Consider the following 21,384-nt stretch of genomic DNA (forward strand, 5'->3'; position numbering starts at 1 on the left):
CCCCCTGGCCAGAAAACTCTTCCCACATATAGCTAACTCCTTGACCTCCTTCAAATCTTTCCTCAGATGCCTGTCACCTTCTCAATGAAGCGGAACCTGATCAGCCTATTGAAAATTACAACCCACCCCCTACCACCACCCATTACTCCTGATCCCCCTCTATGTAGCTCAGTATTTGTTCTTTTTCCATCACTTATCACCTTTTACTTGCTAATTATGTTCACTGTTTATTTCCTGCCTCCCCCCACGACAACATAATAAGCTCCACATGAGCAGGATTTTTTACCTGTTTTGTTCTTTGATTAGCCTAAAAGCTGACAATGATGGCTGGCACTTTGTTGATAATATATAGTTGGTGGATTTAATAAATTAATTACACATCAATAAAACAATTTGGTTTAGGAAATAAAACAAAAATGGATTTCTTTATTGGACAGATTATAGATTCAAAGTATCTCTAAACAGTTCTTCATTTCAACTGCCCTGCTAAATTTACTTAATTTGGAGGGAAAGAGATAGGTAAAAATATTTACTCAATGTTTTCTGAGGGAACAGACCAGTAAAGTGAAATAAAACTTCCAGAAATCACTGTTATCCATCTGAAGTATCAGTCTCTCTGAAGAGAGAAAAGGAGCAAAATAGTGAACAGTGTCATTTGTAGCAAATCACTCAGAACAGTCTTTGAAACAAAGTCTACGTGCACAAGTCTATAGAACTAATTACTAAAGATAAACAAAAGGCCCATGATTTCTTAAAGTTAGATGTAACTACTGTATATAACTAGATATATCTAGCCAGTAGGGTCTTAACTATTACTTCTGTGGATACATTCTAGGTAATAAAATGATAAATAAAATTCCCCCACAAGCCATTTCTTCCTAGTTCACACCAAATAATTTTTCAAGAATTGATTTATTTCTTTAATCATAATACTAATGTATACTCAATGTAGAAAATAAGAACATAAAGTCTACATAACTCTACCACCTAAAGCAATCACATAAAATTTTGCAGAGACTTCCCTCATAAACAGCATTTTAATATAGCTATGCCATATTCCTTAATGAAATAAAAGCTAGGCTTTAAGTTTGACAGACTTGTACTTAAATTTGACACTGTGGAGATTTTAAGCAAGTTACTCTCTCTCTACTTCGATTTCTCAAGTTATGCTTCCAGAAACATTTTCCACAAATATACTTGGTTTTCATATTATGCTATTCTGTGACATCTCACGATTTCACACTTATATAGCCAATTCTATCAATATTTTTCTTTTCTTCTGTAACTTGTTCTAGTACTTTAATATGAAGGTTCTTCTACCAGCCAATGGTACAATAAATACCCATTTACATTTTCTTTTACTTTTTTGTGGTTTAAATTTCTCACTTAACTACTTAATATATTTGGAGTTTTAGTGTATGTTACTAGGTGAGTCTCTAAAGATTCCCCTAATCAACTATCTGTTCCAGTCTTTTCACTAACTAATCCTTCTCTATCCTATTAAATTATCTTATATATATTTCTGTGCTAGGTTGCTGATGGCATGTCTATTTATACGCCAGTGCCAAAATTTTTAATTTATAATTAATGGCATTTTAGTTTTTATCTGGCTATTCTTCTTCATGTGTCCTCTTAAAAAACCTTACTCCTGATTTATTATTATCTAATTTGAAGACTACTGAAAAGTTAAAAAAAAAAAAACTACTTTGTTGGAAATATAAGTTTAATTTCATTCACTTATAAACAACTGACATCTGTCTATCCAGGAACACGGTACTTTGGTCCTATAGCTGGGCCGAAGTTTTCAATGCAGATGATTTTAGAAAAAGATAAACATAAGCAGATTTACCTCAGTTTTCCTCACTATACAAATCTGTATCATTTGAACCAAGTTTCACGGGGGAAAAAATGGGTAGCTGCCAGAAAAGAGCATCTGCAATAACCTTAGTGACTACATTTTTGAGCATATTAGAAAAATATGTGACAAAATCTCTGCAAATAAGAACTAAAGCAGAAATATTATCACCTCCCTCCAAAAGGTTTCCTCCTTCTGACAGGTACATTTTTTTCTTCCATTTTTTAAAGTTGAAGTATACTTGTTATGCAATATTATATGTCACAGGTGTACAATAGAGTGATTCACAATTTTTAAAGGCTATACTCCATTTATAGTTATTATAAATATTGGCTATATTCCCTGTGTTGTACAATATATCCTATAACTTACTTTATGCATAAGCTTGTACCTCTTAATTCCTTACCCCTACATTGCCTCTCCCCCTGCTCCCCACTGATAACCACTAGTTTGTTCTCTCTGTGAGTCTACTTTTTTTTTTGTTATATTCACTAGTTTGTTGAATTATTTTAGATTCCACATATAAGTGACATCATACAGTTAAGTGACATCATACAGTATCTGTCTTTCTCTGATTTACTTCACTTAGCATAATATCCTCCAAGACCATCCTGCTAAGTACTTTAAAAAACGGAGGAATTCCCTGGCGGCCCAGTGATTAGGACTCCAATCTCTCACTGCTGAGGGCCCAGGTTCAATCCCTGGTCGGGTAACTAAAATCCCACAAGCCGCATGGCGTGGCCAATCAATCAATCAATAAACAAAAACTGACAAGGGCACATGGTGCAACTGCAATAAATTACCCAAGATCAAAATTAGCCATTGTTAAAAAAGACGAATTGGGGAAAAAAACTAAAATTACTACGAATTAACAAAAATGCACAAGTTAGGGTTTTTTGCTGTTGTTGTTTTAACTGTTATAAACAACGTAACATGCTGTACAGTATCTAGACCAGTGCAGGAAAGCTGTTCCCCCTTAACAATCAGAACTGGAGGGCCCAGGACTAGGGCCTACAACTTTTGCCAGCACATGAAAGCAGAGCCCTGCTGGCAGCATAATGAATGCAAGGAGAGGCATGTGGCTGTAGACGCCAAAACGTGGAGAATTAATGTTTGTGGCAGTAGAAGAATTAAATGAGGAGGCAAAAAGAAGAAAGAATATGTAATTTCAGAAGGTGCAACCTAGACCCTTTTCTGATAACAGAAAAAAGAGTACTCAGGGAACATCAGAGTATTTTACTAGAAGATTTTAATTTTTTTAAAAATTCTTTATTAGATTCATTTTTGTACTATATTTTGAAAATTTTATTTCTCTGATTCTGGTTAAAGGAAACACCTGGAAAGCTCCCAGAGTTTCTGTAAATAAAATGCAAAAGTAGTTGTAACTTATAATTAATAACCATATAAACAGTTCCTAAATTAAAGTACAAAAGAGAGTGGATTCTGGATAATCAGTACCTAGATTTTATTTTAATCTCCAGAATCTGTGTTAATAAAGGCTCTCCAAAGTTTGGAAACCTACAGAACTAAACTTAAGTGAACTACAAACATTTTACTGTGCTTTGCTTTACTGCGCTTTGCAGATACTCCTGCGTTTTGTTTCTGTTTACAAATTGAAGGTTTGTGGCAACCCTGCATTGAGCAAGTCTACTGGCACCATTTTTCCAACAGCATTGTTTTCTAAGACATCGACATTTTTTTTTAGACATAATGCTATTGCACAATTAAGACTACAGTACAGTGTACACATAACTTTTATATGCATTGGGAAAACAAAAAATTTGTGTGACTTGCTTTATTGTGATATTCACTTTATCGCGGTCGTCTAGAACCCAACCCGTAATATCTCTGAGGTACGCCTGTACAAAAATAATGATAAACATGTAAGCAAGACCATGTGAAAACAAATTCCAAAATGATTTACCTCTTTAGACAATAATTAGTTTTCCCAACAAAATGCTGCCGCATATATCCACAATCAGACACTCAGAGGGCAATTTCTATAGAAATAACCTTCCAAATTCACTACGAGTCCAAAAAGTTGTCTCTATATGGTGTTGGTGATTTCCATGAAATAAAGTATTGTGTGGTATAAGGTATTTGCTAACGCATGAAAATACATAAAATTTTATTTTTTTTTAAAGAATCACAAAAATGTTGGAATGAAAAGGAGATGATGCAACCGTGCAGATCACAAAAAACAGCTATATAATTTTCTAAAAAAGAACTTATGCTAAAGCCAAGAATCACATATCTTGAGAAAATGCATATAAAGGAAGACGAAAGTCACCAGGGACTGAAGCTAGAGAGAGAGGTTCTTACTGGGACTTCAAGAATCTGATAGAAAAAAAGTCTTATCTGCTGTGCTTGTGGTGGGGAGAAAAAAAAGCTGTGGAAAACTATTATGATGTGTAGCAGATCTGGAAAATAATAGCTAATATTTACAGAGTACTTTACTACATGCCAGGCACTGTTCAAGGAACTTTACATATATTCTCATTTAATCCTCACACATCTTTTAACACGGCTACTACTATTATCCCCTTACTGGGGATATTCCTTACCAATAACGGAACTGAAGGACAAAACGTAACTTTCCCAGAGGTGAAGCCCAGGTTTGAATTCAGGCTGTTTGATTCCAAAGAGTGCACTCTTACCATGCTGGCTAGGTAGACAAATATTAGAAAAAAAGACTGAGAGGAAACATGCAAAAGTATTAATAACAGACAACCAGTGAGACTGGTTAATTTTTGAGCTGTTCTATTTTCCAAGTTTTCTCTATTGAGCATATATACATCCTGATTAATTTTTTATTAAATAAAGTATAGCTCAATCTACCTCGAGGAGGTCAAAAGAGCAATATGAAAAATATGAACTGTCTAAGGAGATTAACTTAAATTCAAGACTGATAAAAACAGGTCCAGGGATAAAGATGCAAGGAATTTAAATTCATTTAATCATAAAAAAAGAAACGCTAAAGACTAAGTATATTAAAGTATTTGAATGTATACTACACTACAGAGAATAACCATTGCCTATTTGACAATGGACGGAATGACATGCTACAAAGAATTCACATCTCGTCTGATTCGAAAGCCATAAAATACAAAGGGCCATCAATTTTGTTTATAAGTTTTGTTTCTAAAATCTTTCCCATTAAGTTTTTAAAGTAAAAGATGTCAAAGGTAGTTTAGGTTCAATTTTATTTGGGAAGGAATCATATAAGGAGGAACTTCTAACATTTAATTCTCTTTAGAGCCACAACTGAAAAGCTCGACACAATAATTCTTCTGGGGTTACTAATATAGATATTAGTAGGAAATTACAACCAAATATTCATAAGTTGAGGGCCAGAGATAATCTGGGAAATAATTCAACACAGGTTGGTTTATTTCTACAGCACCATCTCCTCTCTTTATCATACTACACCAGTAACTAGTAAGGAACCATCATATGAACAAGACAAATAAAATGCTGTTAACAGTAACTATAATGAACAAAAGTCCCAACTTTAAAGTACAAGGGGTTGCAACATTGGAAGGAAAATCCTGTAATTAGCTTTTCTGTCCACAAAAAAAAGGGGGGAGGGGGGAGGCACGAGAGAATGCAAGAGTAAAGGGAAATAATTACCTAGGTGACATAACGTCCAAGACAGCCTCTCTCCTTATTTTACAACTGTATCTAAAATAATTAGTATGCACAGTAGCTGCCCTCCAAATCTCTACATATTCAATTCAATGTTTAGCTGTAACTCCCATTTGAAAGACACCGTGTTTCTTAAGATTTAGCGGATATCACAAATAAGAATAATGTCTGAAAAGGAGAACTCAAATACTAACTGAAATAAAATACAGAAAGTGAAAAAATGATTTCAAGAGTTAAGCAAAAAATATCATAAACCACATACCAAAATAAGCACTAAAAAACCAAACCAAACAAAAAACCAGACATTACAATTAGGATGGTAATTTACTAGAATTTTACAATTGCTTGATTTGTATTATTCTTCCTCCTCATTTCTTTCCTGGAAACTAGTGTGATGATACAGAAAATACTACAATGGTATAATATTTTCAGTTTTAAATATTTTAAAATATTTTAATAGTTATTTCAATAAAAATTCATTTTTTATAAAAAGTTAGTTTTGTTTTTTTTCCCCAAACATTTTAATCACTCAATTTTGAGTCAACAAACATTTATAGAGCACCTATATGGGCCAAGTATGAGCTAAAGGATGTAACAGAAAAAGAAGACAGAACTTACCGTCCTGGAGATTGCAGTTTAGCAGGGAAGAAAGACATGCAACAAGGACTTATAACAATGATAAGTGTCATCAAATAGAAGGTACAGGGAAATCTTGAAATATACAGCAGAGGGTCCTAAACATATAGGGCAGGAGGATATCAGGGAGTCAGGGTTGACTTCTCTAAAACACTGACATTTAAACTAAGACCTGAAAAATGAACAGCCAGAGAATGTTGGTGGGAGGCGAGAATATTCTGCCTAGGTGGAGGGAAGAGCATGTGCAGTGGTCTGAAGCTGCGGAGGGCATGACACTCAAGCTACATAAAGAAGTCAGGTGTGACAAGCACACGGAGCACAAAGGGGCAAGCGTCAAAGGGAGAGACCAAGAAGGTCCAAGGCTGACTGCAAAGTGCTTTCTAAGCTATGCCAGGCATTTTGGGCTCTTTCCCAAGGACAATAAGTTGAAGTTTTTTAGGGAGAAAGAAGTGGGAGTAATATAGTAAAAGACTTGCTTTGGGATAACTGCAGTTTTATCTCTTGACTACAAAGAGAACAGATCAGAAGGTATATAACTAAAAGCAAAAGCTGATTTTACAAAAGAAATCAGAGGGTTCCAAAAACAAAATTTCATTTTAGAAAAACTTAAATCAGTGCGCCAACAAGATTACAAAGGTTTTCTCAAGGAACTATTTTCTCTCAAATATAAGTATTTATCTGGCAAGATATAAACTTGAGAGAACACACCATGTTTTACTGTTTCTAGAGTTCTTATACTGGGGCATAATTCAAAAGGCTCCTATCCCAAATCAACAAACGGACACAGGTGGTAACAAGACTAATGGATAAAGAATTTCACAGAACAGGTAAAAAGGTGCTATATAAATGTGATATAAAGTTAAATGCATAAGAAGATGAGAAACAAAATAACCAGGGATATAACTCAGTTAGTTACTACCTCTCTTAAGTTTCAGTTTTCTCATTAATAAAGTAGGGATATCTTGCAGAGTTAACTATGAAAAGCAAATAAAACAAAACGTTTTGTAAACTCAAAGGTACTATGTGCTAACATCTATACTGACTGTCCTTAAACAGTCAAATCTTCAGATGTTATAAAAGCAAATTTTACTGAACAGTTTTTCTTTTATTTTTAAGACTTTTGTGGGAGATCATTTTTCCCCCTACATCTCCCTTAAGGAGCTGAACAAATTGCTGCTGTTTATGTAAATATCTACTCAGCCTAATCATGGACTTCCCAGTTTTCAAGATGTCTAGGAAGATGTTTAATCCTTAACTTCAAAGGTTCCCTGAAGAAATTCAAAATAAACAGAGACTTTATGAAGAAAATATAATAACTTGCTTCACTTACAGAGCTGTGAAATTTAACATCAAACCCAATAATCAATCTGGAAAAATATATGATGCAAAGTAAAAAAGGCAATGGCCAGTGCTTCCTAATTACTACTGAAATTACTTGCCAGACACATCACAGGGGGGGCGGGGTGGGGGGTTGGGGGGAGAAGACCTCTCGTCACATCTATAACCTAAAAACAAATTTCATCTTATGATTTACAAAAGAAAAGAAAACACAGCTACAAGAGCAACAATTTAAACTCACCCAAGGAAACTGTCATTCTTCAAAGTGCCTTCCCCTTTTTTGGTCAATCATAATTTGAAAAGAAATTTAAGCAAAAGAAAAAAATGTAAATAATAATGTCTATTTTATATATTTGGTATTTTGGCATAATAAACATTAGCTTTATTTCCCTTAAAAACCAAAAATGCAAATACATTTTAGTAGTCTCTCACAGCTACCTGTTCTTAGGAAGCAAAGAAAAGAAGAGGTGGGCTGGGGAGGGGGTAGGGAGAAGAGAGTTAACAAAACAAAAACCTGTGACAAGTGAAAACCTGAATATCATTAACTTTTCTTGTTCCACCCCAGTTCATCAATTACAGCAATTATATCCTGCTTCTTCATTTAATATTTACTAATGTTGATGAGCTGGGTCTATAAAGAACAATAAAACATAACCTCTACCTTCCAGACCCTAAAAGTAGTCAGGAAAACAAATGTAAATAAATGAGTATCATCCAGGGGACAGATTAAAAAACAAAAACCAAGACCCCCCTCCCACCCTCCCCCCGCAAAAAGTATATATACATATATAGCTAAGTCAGAAATTGTTAAAGAACAACACAAATTATAAAACTATAGAACTAGAAAAGCAGAAGACTAAAATCGCAGAAGAAAATGAGTTCTGGAAGAAAAAATGATTACTGAGAAAAAACAGATCGAAATAAATATATTCAAATAAGTGATGAGTAGAACACCTAACTAAGGATTAACGTATGGATCGTACAGAAGGCAGGAAAAGGAACAAGACTGAACAGAGAATATTAGGGAAAGAATAAATGAACAGGAAAGAGACCACAGATTATTAGAATCCTATGATTTACTGAATTATATGCCAAATATTAAATTAGACATTATATGCTGAAGCTCAAAGGTTTATAATAACATAAAACAATCTTTCTAATAGTTTTGTAAGAAATATAGTCACATAAGTAAAAAATTAACCCTACAACTCCAGATCCTAGCCCAGTGCCAGATATGTTAAGAAATCAGCAGTTGCAGGGTAAGTCAAATACAATATTGGAAATATGGCAAAATATAACAGTGAAAATGAGAAGGGAAAAGAACCTTCTCTTTAAAAACGTACTCAAGATTTATGAGCAAAATAATTCATTTTGCTAAATGATAATTACAGAAAGAGAGTAACATTTATTGTTACCTGCTTTGTGCCTCACTTTGCTAACTCATTTAAGCCTCCAAATAACTGGATATGGTAGATATTATCCCCGTTTTACAGATGAGAAGGTTGAGAGGCTGAAAAGTTAAACAATTTGCCTAAGGCCACACATCTTGAGCAGAGTCAAGATTTATACCTAATTTTAAGTGAATATTTGCTGCCTTTGTTCAAACTACTTTCCGCAGAGAAAACCAGAAATGTGGACAAGCTTTAAAACGCCTTTTAATGTACAGTAGTCCCCCCTTATTCACGGTTTCTCTTTCCATGGTTTTAGTTACCTGTAGTCAATCACGGTCCGAAAATATTAAATGGAAAATTCCTGAAATAAACAACTCCTAAGTTTTAAATTGCACACCACTTTGAGTAGCATGATGAAAAAATTTTCCCCCTCCAGGTCCATGCTACCCAGGATGTAATCATCCCTTTACCCAGTATATCCTGGCCATTTAGTCACTTAGTAACCATTTGAGTTATCAGATCGTGTGGGCTATCAGAATGACTGTCCCTGGTATTGCAGTGCTTATGTTCAAGTAACCCTTATTTTACTAATAATGGCTTAAAGCGCAAGAGTAGTAATGCAGGCAATTCGGATAAGCCAAAGAGAAGCTGTAAAGTGCTTCCTTTAAGTGAAAAGGTGAAAATTCTCAAGTGAGTAAGGAAAGAAAAAAAAAAAAAAATCCCGGGAATTCCCTGGCAGTCCAGTGGTTAGGACTTGGTGCTCTCACTGCCGGGGCCTGGGTTCATCGGGGGGAGCTAAGATCCTTTAAACCCAAGTGGCGTGGGCAAAAAAAAAAAAGAAAGAAAAAATCCTATGCTGAGGTTGCTAAAATCTACAGTAACAATATTCTATCCGTGAAATCGTGAAGAAGGAAAAAGAAATTTGTGCTAGTTTTGCTGTTGCACTTCAAACCACAAAAATTATAGCCACACTGTGTGATAAGTGCTTGGTTGAGGTTAAAAAAAAAAGGCATTAAATTGGTACAATAAGATACTTTGAGAAAGAGAGACCACATTCACAAAACTTTCATTACATTATAGGTGACCACCGAACAACACGGATTCACTTATATTAGGATTTTTTCAATAAATATTTACTATAGTACTACGTAATTGCAGGGGATGGAGGAGCCAGAGCCCCTAACCCCTGCACTGCTCAAGGGTCAACTGTATATTGTTGTAATTGTTCTGTTTTATTATTAGTTATTGTTGCTGATCTCTTACTGTGCCTAATTTATAAATTAAACTTTATCAGGTATGTATGTATAGGAAAAAACATAGTATATATAGGGATGGGTACTATCTGCGGTTCCATGTAACCACTGGAGGGTTTAGAACATATCCACCATGGATAAAGGGGAACTACTGTATAGGCTTTTTAGCATTAATTGGATGTTTGTGTAGTAAAGCTGTTTTTCAAGGCAAAGCTGTTTCCTTCCACACATACATTTTTAAGAAGCAGGTTCCCTAATACTCCTTATTTCCACTCACCAAGACTGCAACCGAGCTGCAGAAGCAACAAGTAAAATAACAAACATATGGAAGTACCTAGGCAAAACAACATAAAAGATGAAAACTGGAAAATCTAGAGATAAAAAGTTTACTTTGCTAACATGGTAAACCTAAGAAAAGTGCAAACAAGGCAATTAGCAAATGATTGCTTTAATTTAATACAATCTTTTCCACAAGATAAACATGCATTAAATGAATCTCCACATTCACCTTTAAAAACAGACTTAATGTATCTAAGTATCTCCTTTCCTATTTTTCTCCCCCCACCATGTCACTTACTATTGAAGTAGGGTTGTTTATCATAGGCAAATAAATACAGAATAAACTATATCTGAAAACAGGCATAATATGGGTAAGGAGGTAAGAAGGGACAGTACCAGAGATTTGTTAGTACCTTTGAAAATAAACGTGGCCATGCCAAGTACACATTCACATATCTTCTATAGAAAATTGTTAGAAACTAGTGATAACAACGGACTAGTAGTATCTTTTGGTTTTTTTGCTTTCGAAAACATTATTAAAGGAGGTTGTAAAGGGCTGGAAAGGAGCCAACCACTTTGGTTCTCCTGCCCTGAGACTGAATTTCAGTTCAATTTTCACAATTTACATCAAATAATAGGAGGTACAAAGTAGTCAGGATTTATAAGCAGGTAACAAAATAAAACAGGATAAGAAAGCACTGAGATAAACTCAAGAGTTGGTTTTGAAATTATACAGGTATGGGTTTTAATATTCCAAGTGTAATGAATCGATAACCCAGTTCACTAATAAACCTTGATTTCCTAAAAATCAGTGTCTGGGGGTTTTGCTTACCTCAAAGCTATCCTTGGACCAAGTCTCTCTTCTTCCAACCACCTATTCTGTTTTTTACCCCCTACCACTTCTGAACTTTTCTTGTCCCACTGCAGTTCACCAATTACATCAATTACCTATTGCCTCTTTATTTAATACTTACTAATGCTGAGGAGTTGGGTGTATACAGAGCACTAAAACATAAGTTCCAACCTCCAGAACCTAACAGTATAGTAGGAAAAAAAAAAAGTAAATAAACAGCCATGACTATGTGATAAAAGCTACAGTAGAGATTTGTATAAGCACTTAATCCTACCTGGCTACATTTAGGTTTCAAAGGATGAATAGATAAATGTTCATAGAATGAGGGACACTGCAGAGAGAAAGGGATCAAGAGAAATGGCTGATTTTAAGAACTGCCCAATAGTTATACAAAGCTATAGCACAAAGTATAGGTGAGGAAAAGGTGGGAAAAGGTCAGTTTTGTGAGCCACATTACAGAGTCGAGACTACTCAAAATCACTGGGGAAAAGGAGGCATGACATGATCACATTTGCATTTTAGAAAGTTCAGAGCAGTGGTTCTCAACTGGAGGCAATTTTACCCCAGGGGCATTTGGGAATGTGTGGAGACATTTTTGGTTGTCACAATTTCAGGAAAGGAATTGCTACTAGCGTTTAATGGATACAGGCAGGGATGCTGATAAACATCCTACAATGCACAAGACAGCTGATTACAAAAAAGAATTATGTGGCCCAAAATGTAAACAGTGCTGAGGTTAAGAAACCCTGGTTTAGAGCTAAATCCTAGGGTAGAGAAACAAGACTGGAGGCAGGAGATCAGGTAACCTGTAAGTTCTAGGGAAGCAGAGGCCATGTTCTTCTTTATCCTGCAACTCCAGATCTAACCCAGTATCAGATATAATGTAGGGACTCAATAGTTACTTGGTAAGTGAATGAATGATGTAGAGCTCCAGGCAAAAAGTACCAAGGCCCAACATGTGGCTATGGCAATGGTAATGGAAAACAGATTCAAAAGACTGGAACAGAATATATAGGCCTTACTGGAAAAAAAAATCTAAGAAAGGAAAATCCAATTTACCATCACCCTGAACTTAAATGATCTTCTGAGTTACAGCAAAAAGTTCAATTTAAAAAACTGAGCAAACCCTAAGTGCAGTATGGTATTCTGGACTGGATCCTGGAACAAGAAAAGGTAATTAGTGGAAAAATGTGGTGAGATATGAATAAGGTCTGGCGTTTAGTTAATAATAACATACCAATGTTGGTGGAGTAGTTTTAAGCAATACCAGGTAATGTAGGTCTATAACATTCGGGAAAACTGCATAAGGGGTATACAGGAGCTCTTTGTGCAACTTTTCAGCAACTAATTTCTTATTTCAAAATTAAAAGTTTGTTAAACAAAAAAACAAAACCCTGTTTCCCAAATGTATCAAAACTTAAATATCTGAATCTACATTAAACATTTCAACCCATATTTTATGAAAAACTACAATGCTAAGGTTTTTTTCTTATTTACACTGATCCTTGGTAATACTACATTGACCAAGGAAAGAGTAAGGAAAATTTTTAGAGGTAGCCAGACAGAAAATGGCAGAGGAATCAACAAAATAAGATACGAGCGTTCATATTAAAAAAAAAAAAAAAAATCTTCTGACTCATACTCTGTGATAACTTGAAACGATACATTGTATCACTATGCAGGCAAACTATTCTGCCAAAAAGCCTAATGAATTTTTCTTTCCATTACCATCTAGTCACACTTTTATAGCAATGACAGGACATCCAAGATTGTCACCAAGGTGAACTGACGAGACACGACACTAAACTATGACTATTAATAAGTAGAGTCCTTTCGATTAGTCCAGCTTATCTTTAGAGATGTCAAAAACTATGTGTGAGTACAAAAAAAGAAAGCAGGTAAAACTGGCATTCTAGTACAAGTGTTTTTTTAAATATAAAGAACATTTTCCTGAAAATCTGAATGGGAAGAAAATTTATCGTAAACTTTAAAAATGAAATAAAACTCTCTCAGAAAGGTACAATTACCTGCTTGGTAATTAATTCTATTACCTCAATATATTACCTCAATATACCACTTGTGTCACTCTGATGTGACACAAAACTCAAGATATTTTTGCCATATTTACATCCCCTATATCCATGTCAGCAATATTTACTGATCTGACCATTAATGACATGGCCTAAAATTTTTTATCTGACTTTATAAATATTTGGTATCTTTTTCCAAAAAGTGACTAATACCAACTTTCTTGAGTAGCCAAGTGTTACTATTAGCTAACTGAGAATAAGGCATAGCATAATGCGAGTCACTGTGGCTTCACGACTCACTAAATGTGTAACCTTGGTCAAATCACCAAACCTTTTCATGCCTCAATTTCCTTCTCTGTAAAGTAAGAATATTTCCTACCTACAGACCATTTAAGGTTTTAAAAAAGAAAATAAAAGGAAAATGGTTAGAGTAGTGACTGGAACAGGGTAATTACTCACATAGCAAATGTTAAGAGGGAAGTTATTTACTATCAATCATTTTTGCACTTTCATTGCCTACCACAGGGTTGCTTGGCAATGTGTTGAAAGAACAACGGAACATATTCCCCTTATTATATGGATATGCATTTTTTCAAAAAGAGGATAAACTTTTCCCTAGAGGGGAAGCTCCTATTAAATTTACCTTCCCCTTCTTTCAAGAAAACTGTTCTACCTCCTAGCATAGTGTTCCAAGTGAAAATAAACTCTAGTGTCTCAAATCCTTTGTTGTTTTAATAGTTGTTCGTTATAGTAAGACTATACAGAAATCATTATTTAACCAGGACAATCGTATGTTTAAAAAAAAAAAAAATCATCCATGATTACCCACCATACAAACATAGCATACCTTTGGAAAACAGGTTAGAGAAAACTATCCAGAATGCATCAGAGACAAAAAGATGTAAATCGTAAAAGAGAGGGTAAGAGAGAAGAAAAAGTGGGAAAGTCTAGCATCTGTTTAACTGGAGTCCCAGAGGAGAGAACAGAGAATGGAGCAGACATGATATTTTAAAAGATAATGACTGACAATTTTCCAATGCCAACAAAAGACATTAAATTCAAGAAGCCTAATAAATCTCAAGCTTGATAATAGAAAAAATTGACACGAAGACACAGCACAAACTGCAGAAAACCAATGAGAGATAGAAAATCTTAAAAGCAACCAGAGAAAAAGAGATCATCTTCCCAGCAACAGTTAGATTTAAACCCAAATATATCAATAATTGTAATATGAAGGACAAAATGTCCCAGATGAAACACAAAATTTGTCATATTGTATTTTTAAAAAATGACTTCTATGCTATTTTTTAAGATATGGAAAATAAAAGGATACAAAAGGGTTGAAAGTAAAACAACAGAAAAAGATATTCTATATAAACATTAAATGAAAGTTATACAAAACTGTAATATTGATGAATTATAAAACAGTAATACTGACTGTAATTATCCAGAAAAGGAAGAAATAAGTATAATTTGGATAGGTGGAAGAAAGAGGGAGAATAACATTTCTGGCTAGGCAGGAGGGTAGGGATAGGAGAGGAGACTATGATTAAAACATGAAGGTCTCTGAAAGTCAGAAGTATAGACTTGGTGGTAGAGGAACTGCAACACCATTAAAATAGCACAAGCTACCTCATATACCACCTTGAGCAGAAGAGTGACATATTAAATAAGATTAACATTACAGTGTTATGCAGGACGACCTGAAAGGGAGAGAGGGAGAAGACACCTGAAGCAACACCAGTTTGAAGGATGCTATAGTAATTCGGGAAAGACAAGGGCCTTTTAGCAGTACAGGTAAAAGGGATGAATCCAGAGGCCATTTCAAGAGGAAGACCTATCTGCATCAGTTTTCCTCCTTTGAAATTTTAAAGTCAAAAAAATACATGACTATTCATAAAAATAACAAAACTACTTTTGTTTTCCACCGCTACAACTAATCTGTATTATGATAACAGTTGCCCATTAAATCAGCCTAATGATATACATCTCAGTAAACAATTTTTTGTAAAAATACCAATGAGCTAATTAGCTTAGACAGGTACAATATATACAATCCATAATTACACATTATTATGACTTCTTCACTACAGATTACTAACGTAAGAAAAAAAATCTGAGAGCTTTTTCCTCTTTGAATGCTAACGTACATAATATGAAACTCTCTGACTTCACAGCAAGTAAAAACATTTTTGTTCTCAAAAGCTCTTTACCAAGAGGATATCAACTTGGTAATGAACTCAAACAACTCACCAATGCTGGGTGGGCTACCATAGTTAATTGGTGACTCTGGTGGTCTTCCACAATGCAACGCCGCCAGAGCAGATCCTTTCCACACAACATGCTTGCAGCCTATTAAACACATACATTTTTAATGGATACAAAGATAAGACACAAAGACGAAAAGTGAGAAAAAAAACATCTAAATTCTAATAGAAGTTTTTCATACTTTTATTTGTGCGTAGCAAGGACTGTCTTCCAGCTCCTAATAAAGTTTGTACTCCAGGAACGCTTTGTGGAATTTCTTGTTCAAGAAGAGGTCCCAGTCGATGACATATTTGCAGCAAGTGATCAGGTGCTAAATGTCTGTAATACTTCACCTATTATGTAGAAGACATATACAATATTTGCTAAATAAAGTGATACAATTCTTTACAGTAAATAAACTTTAAAAAATATGGTAATTTGTCTGGCTAGTCAACATTTCATTTTACTTGGGGGAAAAGTTCACATTTATTCTGTGAAACCACTTGGCTCACAGAATAAAATAGCTACCCAACCATGATTTGACCCACTGAGGAGGAAAAATGCTAAAGAATTAATGTAACCTAAATACAGGAAGTTATAAATTAAGAGATGCCAGTCAGTGCATATACTGAACAATGAAAAAACCTACAGCATTATAACCTAAAATGGTATGTTTCAGTTTAACAATTTTCAAAAACTTCAAACAACAAAAAATCATCCAACTACAAATATAATAAACGTTTTGTATCTTCGGTATTATTTTTTAAAAATCTCCAGAATAGTTCAGGATTAAAGAAACTTGATAGTTCATGTTCTCATTATAAAATCTAAAAACACTTACATGATTTCTATGCTGAATTTTATAATTTATTTATACCAAAAACCTCACAGAGAGAAAGGCCAAATTCCAACTGTTAAATGAAACAAGTTTTGACTATAAAATCTACCAACTACAAAGTTTGAGCACTTTTTGGAACAACTTCAAAGTACTGCTTAATTTATGCTAACATTCAAAACCAAGATATAAAATGCTATATTTTTATTATCCATCCTGGAAGTCTTTAGTAAACAGACAATATTTGCATGATAATGTAAAGAGAATTAAATTAGAAAAAACAAGTACACTAGTTTTTCACTTTATATTTAGGTTATCAAGTTACAAAAAATTTCTCAGTGTAGTACCGAAATATTCTAGTTCAGCCGTTTTCAAAGTGTGTCCTGGGGACCCCTAGGGATTTTTCAGGTAAAAATTATGAATAGGGACTTCCCTGGCGGTGCAGTGGTTAAGATTCCGCACTTCCACTGCAGGGGACACGGGTTCAATCCCTGGTCGGGGGCACTAAGATCCTGCATGCCACGCAGTGCGGCCAAAAAATTTAAAAAAAAAAATTATGAAGAATATGAAGACATTATTTGCTTTTTCAGTCTCATTCTCTCATGAGTGTACTGTGAGTTTTCCAGAGGCCACATGACATGTGAGGTTCCAACAGACTGAATGTAGATGTGAATATAAAAATCTGCCTTCTATTAAGCCAGACGCTAAACATCCCCAAAAGTGTAAAACAATACCACTCTTCTCACAAATTTGGTTTGTTTAGGAACATAATTATGTTATAAAAAAATTTTACTTATATGGAATGAGTTTATTATATTTAAATGAATAAAAATATTTTAAAATTTGTTTTAATTTTTAAATGGGAAATATGAATAGATTAGAATCCACAAAAACAAAGGGACTGCAATAATTTTTACTAATGTGAAGAGGTGCTGAGGTGAAGAAGTTTGAGAATTGCTACTCAAATTCACTTAGATTCTTTTTAGAAGACTAACTGGAAGCTTGTACCTTTGGACTCCCTTTACCCATTTCGTCCACTCCCATGGATGAAGGGAGCTAAAAGGTACAAAACTTCCCAGTTATAAAGTATTCAAGCCACCATGAAGAGCACGGTGACTATAGGTAATAATACTGTATTGTACAACTGAAAGTTGCTGAGAGAGAAGATCTTAAAAGTTCTCATGACAAGAGGAAAAAATGCTTTAAGTATATGGTGACAGACATTAACTAGTGTGATGGTGATCATTTCACAATATATACAAATACCAAATCATTATGTTGTGCACCTGAAACTAAAATAATGTTGTATGTCAATTTCACCTCAATTAAAAATAAATAAATAAATAACAAGGAAAGTCTGAGAGAATGTCATAGCCAAGAATGGCCTAAAAAACACATGACAACTTAAAAGAAAAGTCCACTTAGTAATGGCAATTTTAGTATGAATTCCTTATGGTAAGACAGATTTGGGGGGAAGTGAGGGATTAAATCACTTCGTTCCATCTTGCAGTATCTGTTATACTCTAACTGCAAAAGACTGTGAATGATATTTTTTTAAAAAATTAGCTGATATTCGTTCTTCTAGGCTGAAGCCAATTAAGAGGAACCTACCTTACTTTTTATCATAATATTAGTGTCACAGAGACAATATGTAGCCATATCGTCACACTTTGAAAAGATAATTTAAAATAATAAAGAGTCTCGCACATAGTAGATGGTCAATAATTATTGGTAGAATGAATACTTCTGGAAAAGAAGTTCTAATATAAATTATACATACTACGTCTCTGCTTCGGAGATTCACAAAAGCACCATGACATTAAAGCCTCTGAAAAATCTTGATATATCTTTTCAATTTTGTTTAATGCACAATTTCACAAACTCCTTTAGTTACAGAATCCTTTTTTCCCTAATAGTATCATCTTGACTCAAAACATACTTTTTCAAGCACTAGTATGATTAAACAGAAAAAGCATTCAGAAGAAAATACAGCAGAATATAAAATTTTACAATTGTATTTATACTTTAATCTTCCCTAAAATAATTTACTTAAAAATTTAAAGTAAAAGTCTATAATATTTATAGGGTCCCTTCGACTTTCAAACTTGTAAATGATAATTATTCTAATGTGACTTTTTAAAATTGATCAGAATTCTTTTTAAAGTGTTTAACAAGGAAGTTCATTACTTGCTAACTTTAGTTTTGTGATGATCCTGTTTCAGGGTCTTCTTGCAAATACATTTCAGGGAGTGAACCTGAAAATCTTCACTGCAGAACTGTATCTTTTAAATAAAATATTATGAATCCACTTTTTCCAACTAAATCTTTCCTTGATTATCCAGTATATTTCAATTGTTCAAAACCAACTTTCATTTTAAAGTTAGGAGACAATTTCAGTTCTTAAACGCCTCATGCTTTCTGGCTTCGAGACCTCGTGCAAACTGAGCCCTCTGCTAGAAATTTTTACCCCTGCAGCTCCACACCTCACTCTCCTTCATGTCAGTCTATGCCTCACTGTCTTCCATGACCTGCCTCTGCCTCTTCTTTGGGGACATTCTATCTTTGTGTTTCCACAGCACATTAAACTCCTTCCCAAACATTCCTTTACCCCACTCCCCGGAACTCTGTAGTACTTATCATACCATAGTAAGTGTTCTTAATATATTTTGATACCTAGACCTCAGGAGGAATCTAATGATAGCTATGATCCCCTTCCCCTCCCCCCCCCAAAACACATATAGGCCCTACCACTATCTTGCCCTGTTTTGGGGTTCATAAGACCCTGCACTATACTAAAATTGCCAATTTACTTTATCCATGTCCTGCCTAAGAACACAGGGGATTAGAACTTGTTTACCTGTCTACCCAGTACCTAACATAGTACTTACAGGTAAGTGCTTAATTATTAGATAAATGAATATATGAAAATACGCAGAAAAAAACTGACTTCTCTATCTAGCCATTAAAGGGTGAGGTTCTTTAAGGTCTGAGATCCCAGAGCCCAGTTCCAGACCCTCTCTTATTCTCACTCTATACTCTCTCCCTGAACCATCTTTATGCAAAGCTTCCCAAATTTATATCTATAGCCTAGGCTTGCACATCAGACTTTCTTAAAATACTCCTCTCCTTGGAGCCCCAAAGCCTCCTCAACTCAACATATCCAAAAGTAAACTCATGATGCTCATGCCGACCCCCCACCACCAAAAAGTTCCCTACCGTGGTGACTGGCAACACCATCTAAACAACCTAAAATCAAGAAGTCACATTTTTCACACTGTTCATTCCTCCCTCCCACCTCATTCCAAATATCCAAGCAGTCACCAACTCCAATTGAATTTTTCCTTCCTAGCCTTAAACCCATCTACCCGTCTCTATCTCCATAATAACAATCCAAGTTCAAATCATCTTTGCTATAAACTCCCATCTTTCCCACATCCACTCATGCCTTCTACAACCTCATTCAAATCTATTCTCTATATTGCAATTAGAATACTCTTTCCAAAACAGAGATCTGGTCAGGTCACCTCTACCTAAAGCACTTCAGAGGCTTTCCTTGCTCTCTGGAGATCCAAATCCTTAACATGGTCTACAAGCCCTGAAGTACATGTACAGTCCCTTACTATTTCTCTGCCTCATCTGGCACGTTTACAGCCCTACACTCTCCAGACCCCACTTCTTTCCACATTTAGACACACTGGCTTTCTTTCAGGTTCTGTACCTGCACTCTCTCCTGTCAGGCTTTTCCATGTGGTGTATACTCCCAGCATTTCCCCACGTCCCCTTGCCCAGACAACTCTTCTACTTGCTTCAGATCTTCCCTTCAATGAACTTCCTTTGTTTTCCTTCACCCTATTCAGTTTAGGTGCATTATCTTAGGTGAACAGTCTTTGGTGACTTTTCCTTAACTCATGTACCAGTTCATGATTATACCTTTAACAATGTAATGATTTAATGTTTTTCTTGTCAACTTTACCGTAAACTACGTGAGAACAGGGACCATCAGCTTTCATTCCTAGATGCATCATATATATACACACATCCCCAATACATATTTTAAAAAATGAATAAAAATTATTTTTTGCTACTTTTTCTGAACATTATTCTTCATGAATATTAATCCATGCATTTCTGGTCAATATGTAAAATGTAAAAACAAAAACAAATTTTTAAAAATTAAAATAGCTCATTCATGGCTACATATATGTGATTTTTAATTTTCAAATTATTAAGAACCTTGTATCTTTAATATTAAGTTAAGCTTTTTAGTCTGAATGAACTTTTAATTTACTAGTAAATAATTAAAAGGTAAAGTCAAGACAATATTGTAATAAAATCCCTTATCCAAAAATGTCTATATCTGGATTCTCAGTAATTGTCCATACACTATTATTAAGGAAAAACAAAACAAAACTTGACATTCTCAATTCTAATATGCCCATTACTTTTCAGGACCAGAGCTGCTTTCAAGCTCTTAAAGATATTCAACACATAAAAAGTATGACCAAATGGTAAAGTGTGATGAATATTAATAATACTAACATAGCTAACACATACTGGCTGCACACTAAATGCCAGGCCTTGTGATAACTGTTGTTTTACATGAAAAAGCTGAGTTAATGATTTTAATATCCGTAAGAGGTACGTTCTATTATTATTCCCATTAATAAAGAAATGATGGCACAAAAAGATAAAACAACCCTCCCAAGGCCACACACATTTAGTGGATGGTAGAGATGAGACAAACCAAGGCAATCTAACTCCAAAGCCACAATCATACAGCCCGTCCCCTACCTCCCCTCCAAAGCACCTACTGCCTCAGATATATGTATATATCAATGTGCAAGCAAGCTATAAATTAGACATTTTGAATAGTTTTCAACATATGCATTAAAGTGAGCCACAAAGAAATGTTTTAAAAGTTGACCTTTCATGTTGAAAAAAAAATCCTTCTAGACCTAAACAGAGAAAAAAAACTTGGATATCTTCTTAAGGACCTTTTAAAAGTGAGCTTAGATCAATATA

At 34.6% G+C, this 21,384-nt stretch overlaps 1 protein-coding gene across 2 annotated transcripts in view; it reads right to left on the reverse strand.

The window, feature by feature from the left end:
* Positions 1–21,384, reverse strand: part of PHIP (pleckstrin homology domain interacting protein) — a 122,699-nt gene that overhangs the window by 92,248 nt on the left and 9,067 nt on the right. For both annotated transcript variants that reach the window (XM_068551655.1, XM_068551654.1), the window contains exons 5-6: positions 15,730–15,880; positions 15,534–15,632 (exon numbers count right to left, since the gene is read on the reverse strand). In XM_068551655.1, the coding sequence (XP_068407756.1) occupies positions 15,534–15,632; positions 15,730–15,880 (250 nt within the window). The remainder of the gene's footprint in view (positions 1–15,533; positions 15,633–15,729; positions 15,881–21,384) is intronic.

This window comes from Eschrichtius robustus, chromosome 9 (genome assembly GCF_028021215.1).
Source record: "Eschrichtius robustus isolate mEscRob2 chromosome 9, mEscRob2.pri, whole genome shotgun sequence".
Taxonomy (NCBI): domain Eukaryota; kingdom Metazoa; phylum Chordata; class Mammalia; order Artiodactyla; family Eschrichtiidae; genus Eschrichtius; species Eschrichtius robustus.